Here is an 11607-nt window from a genome sequence, read left to right as displayed (position 1 = left end):
TCACCTGGAACTTGAGCCGTCACGTGTTTATGGATCTGGGGTTGTTAATTAATCACGCATGTTGAATTGACTCAGTGTATTTTGGCAATTCTTTGGGGAAAATAATTCCAGATTCCAGAGGATTATAGGGGGGGGTGTAAAAATCACCACGGTGTCTATGTGATGAATTATTCTAGCATATGAGTGAAAGGTACTGTGTAACTAAATGCGTGTGTAACTAAAGTGATGCGTCTTGAACAAGTCCTCACTGTTAATCTACGAAACATTAACATACAAAACCCAATAATTAAAGGTGGGTATCAAACCTGCAGCTATATCCGTATCAATAATGTGTTGTTTTACCTGTGTAATAACACTGCAATCGTAATGGTAACAAACACAGACAGGGAGACCCCTCACGAAGCCATATGGCCCCGGGACGAACACATCCTCACACAGATTTGAGTCGCCATGCTGAAGATTATTGAACAGCGACAACATTTTAGATCAGCAGTCCGAACTATCCTGCACACAACACGAGGTCAACATTGGTGCCTTACGGGCATTTTCATATTTGTTTTATGAATGACATCTGAAGTAGATTGTTTGCACTTTTTTCCTGATGTGTGATGAAACCACAGTTTTGATTAGGCGAACTTGTTTGCGTGAATAATTGTACTCTTTAAGCAGAAGCCGCGTTTGCTGTCCATGTGATTGTTTCCACTTTGCATCGACAGGCGCGAGAAACAGTCAGAGCAGCTGCAGTGGAGCAGCCTGACAAATATTCCCATTCCACGAGTTTGTATTCCACAGTTTGCCTTTTACCAACATGTTTAACTGATCCGACATCAGCTGAGAGCAGCAAGAAGAAGAGCTTCGCCCGTTTCTCTGGGTCATACGCAGCCGCAGTTCCTGGCCGATATGTTCTGTACCGTGTGATATCGGCTCTTGTTGTCCAGGAAGGAAAAGTCCTTTTCAAACGCGGTTGGACGGCAGCAGGGCCCGTGGCTGACCTTGTCCTTGCGGCCTTTCTCCCGAAAGCCTGTCCGCACCATGTGCTCCATGGTGATGTCGTAGTTGTGCCGCTGGGCCGTGCATTTGCCACTGCAGTAGCGCAGCATCACCGTCTCGTCGCTGTCGTAGCCGAGACCCAGTTCACTGACAGTCAGCTCCAGCTCCCTCAAAGAGCAGGGCTTGGGTCTCCGGGCTCTTTTAGTCCTCCGGGTCTGCTTCTCATCCAGGCGCCAGCTCCTCCTCCTCTTCCTGTCGATCAGGCTCCCCACCACATGCTGAAGCTCACCCTCCGTGAAGCTCTGGAACATCATGGAAACTGACAGAGTGGAGATAAATCAAACACCTACGGCAGCTGGTAGGGGACAATCTGATTTTAATTTGGTTTTGTAATTAAAACTAAAAAATAAACACGCAACATGACAGATGGTCTTGATAACGCGCACCAGTCGTGTGAAACAGGAGAACATATCTTTATATCTGACATCACGACAGCTATGAACTATCCTTAATCACCATGGTGATCGCGGGCCGTGACAGAATTCCCTTAAGCTCATTAAAGCATCCCAGCAAGACCGAGTGGAACCCGGTGAAAGCGGGTGAATCATCCTGTCGTGGAGGTTGTAAAGCGCCGTGAGGAGCCACTGAGCTATGAGGTGCTAATTGACTGCAAGGTAGTGCGAGATATTAACGCCTTCTCTATAAACACCAGCGTCAGGTACTAAGCGTTCCGCCTGAACGTCAGCAGCCTTTCACATGACACCGTATCTCAGAGCAGACGAGGACAGAATAACAGTTTATCTTACACTCTGAGAGGAGAGCGTTCATCTCATCCGCTGAGCGGGGTCTCCGATGAAGACCACCCATCTGCCGGGACAACGCTGTCGGTTCTGCTGACGACGGGGAGGCCTTGGATATCGAGTGCGATGACGAAGGCCGTCTCGATGAGGAAGAGGATGAGGATGCGTGCGGGTGTCTGGTCCTGGGTTTGATCTGTTCGATGGTGGCCGTGTTTCTAATGAGGAGGATGGACAGGGCTGCGCCGCAGAGCATGAAGACAAAAGTAGCACCTTTCCATAACTTCATCTTAGAACGTGGAGGCGCATTGAAACTCTGCAGGGAAAAGTCAAAACGGACAAGAGTCAGACATGCGTGGAACACCTTGTGGAAAGCGGCTTCTCACTTTGTCACATCAACTTTGAAGAGCAACGCAAAGACATGTGTCTTCCACGGCATCGCAGTTCCGTGACCTTCCAGTGAATCCGCTTCACTCAACGAGGCCGTTCATTTACCGCCAGTTGATTATTGCTGTCAGCCCATTTTCACTTTGAGTGGGTTGATCATCCACAAGCTTCACGTCACTCGTTGACACCTGAGAATGCAGTGTGTGTTTAATCACTGCTGCCTTAAGAGGGGAAAAAAATGTGACCGCAACGTCTCATTTGAACTGGAGCCAAGCTGGATGAGTTTTGCAATCCCTTTCCCCTTGAAACCTCTTAAAAGTTTGTGTATCAAATCCGAATATTAAGCTTCTCCTCGTCATTTCATGAAGGGTGGGTGGGTGGGGGGGCTCTTTGCACATGTAAATGTTCCCAAAACATCCTTTTAAAGAGAGAAATCCGTTCCTTCCCTTGCAGGAATCTCTTAACCGCACCTCTTTGCACTGAGGTCTCATCAGAGACCTCAGTGTGTTTGAACGTCCCTTTATCTTCCACACTCCCTCCCTTTACGTAACGACACGGCATCACAGCAGCCACGGAACTGTTCCAAAGCATTCAACCAAGTGTTTTCTCGATCCTCATTGTAATCGCAGGTATTTTTACAAGCTTTACTCAAGTTTTACAAGCCAACTTATTTGTATTTTCCATATCAGGCCAACGGTAAGCAAAACATTTCCCCAGAGCCGGAAATGGTATACTGGGTAGCGACTAACAGCAAATCCAGACCGCTTCACAAAGCGCTTTGCCAGATTGGATTCTGTAGGGTGCGTGATACATACACAGGCGGCCGCAGTGTTTACAATGGAACAGAATGTCACAGATAGTTGTCTACACTCGAGTCCTGCAAATGTGTGCCTTCTGCATGTGTGTTAATGTTTACGGGACAATCACAGGCGGGGGGGGGGGGGGGGAGAGTAAAAGGCCTTGCACACTTTGTAATGGATGTAAGTGAAAACAGAATAGAAGATTTAATTCAAACAGGAGTCAGTTTGGACACTGCATAGGGAAATGAAACCAAAGCTTCATGTGTGAGCCAGGGTGGAATAAACAACCTCTAAACAGGTAGAACCAGTCCTGTCAGCCAACGCTTGACTCATCATCACTCATAATTCCATATGGGTTCGATGTGGCAGGCAGCCGCTGCTCATCGAAGGGGTTTGAGTGTGTTCGTGTGAAAGTCTAAACATCTCAGCTCACGGCCTCATTTGACGGCCGCTCTGTAAATCAAACGTTCACCCGCGGGCCGCTTTGGAATGATTGGTGCCCGTGTCTCTACGTCCGACCGGCAGTGGCTTTGGCTGTTGTGTTTAATCTCCAGACGTGATGGATAGAAGCTGCGATGGATTACGTTGGTTCGACAGCAGCTCCTCACAGCAGAAGCCTCGACGCTCTTGCTCTGAATATCAGGCACAACTGTAAAAAAAAAAAAAAAAGAGCTGCCTTCTGTGATGCACGGCAAAGGATGAGCTACGTAATTGCTATTAATAAGTCTGTTACTCAGCCTGACGCTCAGTTGTTTCACAAGCTACATCAATGTCTGGATCCAGACCGCTCGATGGCTCCTCTGGAATACAATGGGCTTGTAAAAAAACGATGAGTCCTCCGATGTGTCATCCGCTGACGCTGGACGACGCCTGGTCGTCAAACGCTGACCTCATTGTCCCTGAAGACTTTCTGATTGTCATAATTGCTCCACTCAGAAAAGCATTAGTCAGATCTGCAGCTGATCGGCGCCAATAAAAGTGCCAGGGAGCATTCCGCAGTTTGTTCAGGTGCTCATGCGGCTGATTAATTACAACAGTTATTTAATATCTATCACTGGCTCACTGCTGTCAGCCAAATAAATATACAGGACGGAAAGGGACGGGGCAGCAGCGTTTTCAGGGGAGAGCAGCAAGAGAGTGAGCAAGATGTCCACATCCTGGACGGACAAAAGCTTCCGCTTTCCACAAACAGAGAGGAGCATCAACACGGACGACCTGGTGGGACCCCAGAGGACTCCAGCAGAAGGAAAAGCCATCCTCAAATAGAGACACAAAAAGTCAGGATGAGTCAGAGACAACTCAGATGGCCTCGGCTCAGAACTAGTCCGGCCCTCACGCTGCTTCAGCGCCGATGTGCCCGTGCACGCTCTGAGATACGGCTGGTCGAGCATGTGGGCCCCAAAGCGAAACGCAGGAAATGATCTATTCGCAAGGATAAAAAAGACTCGTTTCCCCCGCAGAGGTCGCATAAGGATTTGCTGTCGGGAGAACAGTATGTGAAAAATACAACCATCCCTGCGTGTGCCACCTAAAGAGCTACCAACCAAGTGAAAACAGCCCCATTAACATGTTTGAGGCACGCCATGAAAGTGAATCGTTTTAGCCAAGAATTCCTCGGTCTGTCAAAGCCATTCCTGAGACATGATGTATTCTCCAACGCACGCATCACACATCGGAGCCGGACCCTCAGCCCTCAACCGAGCTCTTGTTGTGAATGAAAGATCACATTCTCTCAAGTGACATAATAAAAAAAAAAAAAACCTTTCCAAGGAATAATTGCTTTCGGTGGCCGTGGAGCTGTTAATCTGGTGGTAGTGCAATTACTACAGCATGGCACATGTGTCACCCTCTTCCCGCTGAAGCCAAAGGGAATGCCACATCCTAGAGGGGATGAACTGAGAGCTGTCAGAGCGGATGAGGGCAGCTGCGGTTCACACTTTTGAATGGCAGCAGACAGGGAGCGCCTTCTTCGCCAGCTTACTTGAATCTTGACCAGTGTGACAGCGAGAGATCGCCGGGTCGTAGAATGAAGAGCTTCTTTGTGCTGGGAAAAAAAAGCGGATACCAACTTTTATGTCTCGCCACTGTGGAATTTGTTCCTATACGTTCCCTAAATGCAGCCTGTTCTGTCTCTCTCTCTCTCTCTATCCTCCCCTCGCCCGCTCACATAACATAAACACTAACATTATGAAATGGCGTGGTTTCGCTTTTTTCCGCAAATCACATGGCACAGACGCGTGTAGAAAAGGAGACAAGACCTAACCTTCCATTGTTGTCCAGACGCCCACGCCACGTCCAGGGCGAACACACACCCCCAGCAGCACCGTCACAAAACACTGATAATCCATCTTACATAACACTCCTGCTTCTTGATATCTAAAGACGTGCACCGGTCTATCCATTGTGTATTTGCAACTGCACAATCTGAGGCCTCTGCCTACAGAAAAATATGAATCACGCTGTGGGTTTCCCACTCAGCTCCACCCATGTGACCGGCTGTCTCTGCTACTCCGAACACACCCCACAAATACCTGCACTGCAACGCTAATAGCAGAGGAGCATAACAAGCAGCAGCAAAGGCGCCTACTGTGCTGTTGCAGGGGGACAACGTGCTTTAGGGCGTCCCAGGGAGGCATTGTTGGTCTCTTCCCTCTTAAGTGAGCATCAGGAGGCCTGAGGACAGCGAGAGAGTGCTTGGGGAGGTAATAGGGACATATTCCAAAGATCAGGGCGGGATTAGCACTAATGCCTGCCGGCTTTATCTGCAGTCACGTGGGTTAACACCTGGCTGCAGTGTTGGTGGTCTTCCTCTGTCTGTGTGTGGTGTGTGTGCACGCATTTGTGTTAATCCATCAAACACCTAACTCAGAGGTGAGACCAGCATGCACAGCCCACTTCGAGCAGGTTCTTCTTCATCTTCTTCTTCCTCCAAGTCAAAATGATTAAGAAGAAAAGTGATGTCCAGTATTCGGTTTTTCGGATCCGTTGCACCGGATGGGCCAAAGGCCGTGAACTGAAGTGAAAGTTCTGAGTCAGGATTGGCTGTTCTGAATCCAGCCATGGTTCTCATGCAACTGAAAATGTCTTAGGCTCTACTCTGATTTTGCTGGGCGTCCGTTTCAGTTGTCTCGCTCAGTAACCATAGGATAATTAAATCAAGCCTTTCTTGTTAGTGCGAAAGCTGCATTTCATTACTGAGAATGAATAAGGGGGAAACATCTCTGGGTTGAGGCATTCTTCAAATAATAAACATGTTTTCTGAATCCTTTCAATCCACGGGGTTTAAGTCAGTGTTGAAATAGATTTTATTTTAGAAGTATCACATCCCATGGATTTATACAGATTAATCCAGTGACCTAACAGCCGAGCACAAGGTCTCACGACTCCAGCCTGTTGCTGGTGTCATCGCAGACACACTTACAGATGCACGCTTGACACCTGTCCCAACTTATCTCACGCTATCCATTGTGCTGAGAGTTGAGTCAGTCGAGAGCTCTAACAGAGTCCTTCACAGAGCGTTTCGAACAAAGAGCTTACGTTAAGGCCTGGAAAGAATATTGTGTGAGGTGCAGCAAGATTGATGTCTCAGCTACTTTCTAAAGAAGAGTCCACAAGCTGCTCTAATCTATCTGTGCCAGATCCTCTTTTAACACAGCAACATCTCCTCTAAACCCGTGTTGAACATGTTGATGTTGCTGTTACAAATGGTTGACGGCCATCTGGCACTCGCTGAATACTACTTTCAAACGGGACCCACACGAGCAAGCACAAGCAAGTACAAGCATCCGAAATATGGTCTTTTACATATCCATAAGCCCATGCTCCACGGCAGCGAATGTATAAATCATTTACATGCATCACGTCGAGTGCAGCGAGAGCTGAATGTTTTCGAGAGAACCAGTGCTGATGGGGGAGAGTCTCTATCTAGACTCCTGTGGCTCTGCTATGTTCCGTATGATATGGATCAGCAAGCAGGGATCATTGGTCCAGCGTAAAACCCAGAGCGAGAATCGTGAAGTTATCCTTTATAATGTAAATGAGCATTTTTATTGAGCGCTCAATTATTAACCGCTGGCAAAATAAAAATAAAAAGCCTTGATCTTCAAACTGATGAAGACAGCGACATAATCATGAAAGGATTTGTTTGTAAAAAAAAATCTACGAGTGCTGCTCATACTTTTGGCGGAGAAAAGCCAGAAGATATTTGGAGAGCAATTACCCATGACAAGAAAGCAAACCACCATGTTAAGTAAGAGGCAAGAAATGGAACAATTCCAAAACAAACTTGTCTGCATGTTGGTAGGATGTTCAGACGACTTTGCAAGAATTTGCTAATTCTTTTTCCTTGCTGCTTCTCCAACATAGAATATGCCACAATGGGGACGGCTCCAAAAACGTTGCCAAATTGATGTGCAACGTGCACCACTGACTTTCAGCTCCAGCCAAGGCCGCTTGGCGATCCAAATAATCCAGCGTGTGTTTTCTGCCACTTCTGCCACGGCATCTCTGTCAGTCGCTCCGAACGCCTTCGGCTTAAGCCGCCGGCTTAAACTAACAAAAGAAGATGTGGTGTCCTTACCTGGCTAATCCAGACTCAGCTGTGTGGCTTCGTCTTCAGCTGACCTCCACAGGCAAGTGCTGGTTGGGTAAGTCCATCATCATCATAGGCCAGGAGCAAAGGCAAGGTTCCAGCTTCTTCCCCTGAAAACCATCACAGCTCCCTGTGCCTGCAAGTAGGGAAGGTGTCCTGACTTGATTCAGGTCCAGGCTGCACTATTCTTTCATCGTGCCTCCACCTCCATGGAACTCTTTTAAGTTGCAAAGATCAGGATCAACTTTCCTCTGAATGCAGGAACTTCATAGCACTTGAACGGATCCATTCATTAACAGGAGAGTTGTGTTGAAGGGGCATCTGTTTCACGTCCGAAAACGTCCGTCATCAATCTTCTCCATACAGAATGCCTGTTCTCCCTTTAGCGCTCAGATCTGAATCTGAAACAGAGGAACGCAGCGAAACAGGAGCGTGGCTACATGTAATTAACATATGCCTTAACTTGTCAAACTCCATCTGCCTCAGATCATTTTATCTCCATGCAGCAGCACTGATGCAAATATAATCTGCATCTCCTTACCTTCTCTGCAGCTCCAAGGAAGGGGACGTCTACGGGTTGAGAAGATGGGCGAGGGTGAGGAGGGAGAGTACGGTTACTGTAAGCGGAGCAGAGTGCTTCTCTGATGCCTCTGTCTGCCCCCCACCCCCCCCCAAAGTGTTGCTCCTCCTCCTAAACAGTTGTGCTTCTGGGCCGAGTCGGATTACTCCTGACATGATAATCTCCCCGGCTCTAGCACCAGGAGCACCAAAGGATGCTTTGGCCTGAGCAAGGGCTTACATTTACCTTCTGCTGCAAGAGGGTCCTGCCATCTTAAGCATCCGACTGGCAATAATCTCAATTGGGCAGATCAGGGCAGTCAGAGGAATCTATGCGCTTCAATCTTTTAGTGGGAATTAGGAAAGTTCACAACAGGTTTAAATGGCGCTAAGACAAGAGTAAACCCGGCTAAATGGAATTATCACAGCAGAGGCATTTTAATGATGATTCAATCTGGCTGGAGATAAGAGCTGGGATGTTGTTTTTGAGAAGCTCACGTTCACCTCTTCTCTAATACAAGCCAGTACTTTAGCTCTGCAGCACTGAGTTGCAAACGAGGAGCAGATGGCTGCGCTTTTGGAAGCTATCAGGCTCTCCAGACGGCAATCTAAATAAATACCCCATCCCGGGAGGAAATGCGTCAGGTGTGTGGGGTCACTCGAATATAAACAAAGGCCACCGGAGGGGAGGCGAGTGAAGTGAGGCATGAGGGAGAGAGACAGGGGAGATACACAAAGTCAAACAGGTGATGCTTGAGAGTGTAAACCGGGCCAATGCATCTCCAGGTAGGCTGCCGGTCTAAACTGCATGGGTGTCTTCAGAACTGTGTCCACAGCCGATGTCGAAATAAGGCAGCCATTCCTGTGCTGCAGTCAGCGGAAAAACATGAAACAAATTATTTGCTAACAAATATCTCATTCTGACGCCGTGAGTCACCCTCGCGTCCCGGGCCAAATTATACACAAATCGTGCGTTGCGATGTTCCTCTGCTGAGGCAGAGATGTGGCCAGAAACTGTCTAGGAGTTCAAATGCGTTCAAAGACAAAGGGAAAGCCCAACGTGATCTTTACACAAGATTTGCGTCTCATCAGAAATGTGTACTGATGGGTTGTCTGACCGAAAGCGTAGATGTACAGTCCAAAGCCAACGCAACAAGTCTCCACTCAATGTCAAATCAGCAGAGTGTGTGTGCGCTTCACACTGAGAATATGATGGTAATATGATGGTGTAAAATTATTTAACACCCCCCCCTCAAAAAAAAAGTTACTTTTTTTCCCAGCAAACTTGTTTGACACACGCCTCAATTATTGTATATGAGCCTCTGTAAATGGACGACGACCTTCAGTTAGCGGTTAGGAATATCCTGCTTCTCTGTCCTTTTGAAGGACTTTCTGAACTGAAACATTTCCTGACGTGAGATAGAAACATTTCCACTCCGTCCATATTGCTCACAGATGTGCGACGTTTTCACAGACCAGCCTCGGCTGCAATAAAGGCCCAACGGCGGTTAATAAAGGCCCAACGGCTGTTAATTGCTAGATCAAATCGGAGTCAATAAGAGTGAGACAGTTTGATCTTCACACACTGCAGAGTCTCACTCAAGAGCTAAGAGCATTAGTCATACAGACGCTCTGACATTCAGCATATACAAGAGTAAAAAAACCCAACAACAACAAAGTGCGCTTCCAATTTAAATATGATAGAATCCCATAAACATCAGATTGAAGCTTTTCCACTGGGCGTGGATGAGTGAAGAAACACATTTTGTTTAGGTTTGGGGAAAGATTTTAAGGAAGCCCTCAATCAGTAACACTATAAACACGCCATTCCAGTCGAGGTGTGATTAGAATGGCTGGAAATAAGGCATGTTGCTACTACGCTGGTCTTGCACAAGATGTGGTTTTGTGATTGGACGAGTAGCCTTCAGCCAAATGTCATCTCGGAGAGTGGAAAACTGCTTCTTAGAGAACCCAAATCTAAACAGGCATTTTGTGAAAGGGACGCGATGAGACAATGCAGGCTTTTCTCAGCGTTTCATTTTGGAAGACAACACCTCCTTTTTTTGAGAGAAATTGGTAACAAGGTAAATCCATCCCAGCCCAAGAACAAATATACATTTGCAATTTGCAAGTAGAAAAGAGAGGCTGAATGCCAGGGCTGCAGCTGGAGCTGCAGGAAGGACACGTGTGGACTGTCAGACGCGTCCTTCAGCTTGTGTTTCAATTTGTACTCCAGCTAATATGTGTTGGCAACAACACATTTACTCCTACAAGCAGGAAGATGTCGCTTAAAATAACAGTTGTAAAACCAGCCACATGTCGCCCCCATCTGTCAGAATTCTGCAACTACAGGAAACAGAATGAACATTTCCTCTCACCCACAAAGACAGCGAGGCTCAGTTTTTGTTATTTCACATAATGCATCAGACGTCTTCTTTTAAATGTCCATTTGTTGCTGCTGTGTAAATCTACCATATTATTCAGCACTTGTCCCCAAGCAAGGGGAGAGCTCGATCTCCCCCCAGCCCTTAAAAACTCTGACGCCGATGCGTCACTCTCTGCAGCAGACTTTCAGAGCAGCAGCTAATCCTGCTGGAGCTCTGATGCAAACCAGAGGAGGACTGCTTGTCACAGTAGCTGGAGATTTGCTCAGAGGCTCTTTGCATGGAGCTTTCCCAAAAGGACTCCTGGGATGTGTCCACATTCTCATTAGAAACATTACCTGGACCAGATGATTCGTCTTGGACTGGATCTAAGGCTCCAGATGCTTACTGAACTATTCCGGTATGATCCCGCTCCAGCCTCGGTGAACATGCCCTCATTGTTAGACTCCTTCTCTTCTGCCCCTGGATGACACAATCTACCCACCGCACACAGTTTGTTTGAGCTCTTTATGAGGCTCATTGTTGCACTGCAGGTCCTCGGGAAGCTCTTGGCTTGGGATGCAGGATGCTGCCGTAGGCGCTGAGCTTTGGGAGCATCCTCAGACAGACTGAAGGTGCCACAGGCAATCAGCAACGAGGAGGAGCCTACCGGTGAGCGAACGTGGCAGCTCGACTTTGCTGCACCCATCAGTCACCTTCAGGGGTTCTGCTCCTGCTGGAGTCAAGCACCAGTTGAGCTTTATCTATGGCAAACAGCGGCAACCTCTGCTATGTTTGCATTTTATAAAATCCTTTTTTTTTATTATAATGGCCGGAATGCAAACACAGCACAATTAAAGCATAAAACAAAGGAGGAAAAATATCAGAACAGAAATTATCTATAAAACCCTACTCGACATTCTGTCTGTTGAGATTCTGAGTAAATGTTACTGCTAATCATTCACAAAACAAATCCACCAGTCACACCGTTTTCCTCTTCTTCCATTGTTCCACTCATTAAGCACACAGTTACTATACAAGCTACACACAAAGGGAAAACAAGATGGAAATCGACGACAGCTGCATGAAAAGCAAAGCGTTGCTACAACTTCAACCCGGCA

The 11607-nt window shown here is 47.2% G+C and overlaps 1 protein-coding gene across 1 annotated transcript; it reads right to left on the bottom strand.

Annotated features, from left to right (window-relative positions):
* Window positions 1-872: 872 nt before the first annotated feature.
* LOC137905055 (neurturin-like) lies at window positions 873-2076 on the bottom strand. The gene is made up of 2 exons (XM_068749277.1): window positions 1797-2076; window positions 873-1309 (listed from the first exon to the last, which is right to left on the bottom strand). The coding sequence occupies exons 1-2, from the start codon at window positions 2074-2076 to the stop codon at window positions 873-875; spliced, it is 717 nt and encodes a 238-aa protein (XP_068605378.1).
* Between the last annotated feature and the right edge of the window lie 9531 nt (window positions 2077-11607).

This window comes from Brachionichthys hirsutus, chromosome 15 (assembly GCF_040956055.1).
Source record: "Brachionichthys hirsutus isolate HB-005 chromosome 15, CSIRO-AGI_Bhir_v1, whole genome shotgun sequence".
Classification (NCBI taxonomy): domain Eukaryota; kingdom Metazoa; phylum Chordata; class Actinopteri; order Lophiiformes; family Brachionichthyidae; genus Brachionichthys; species Brachionichthys hirsutus.
This window is presented reverse-complemented; position numbering and strand designations above follow the sequence as displayed.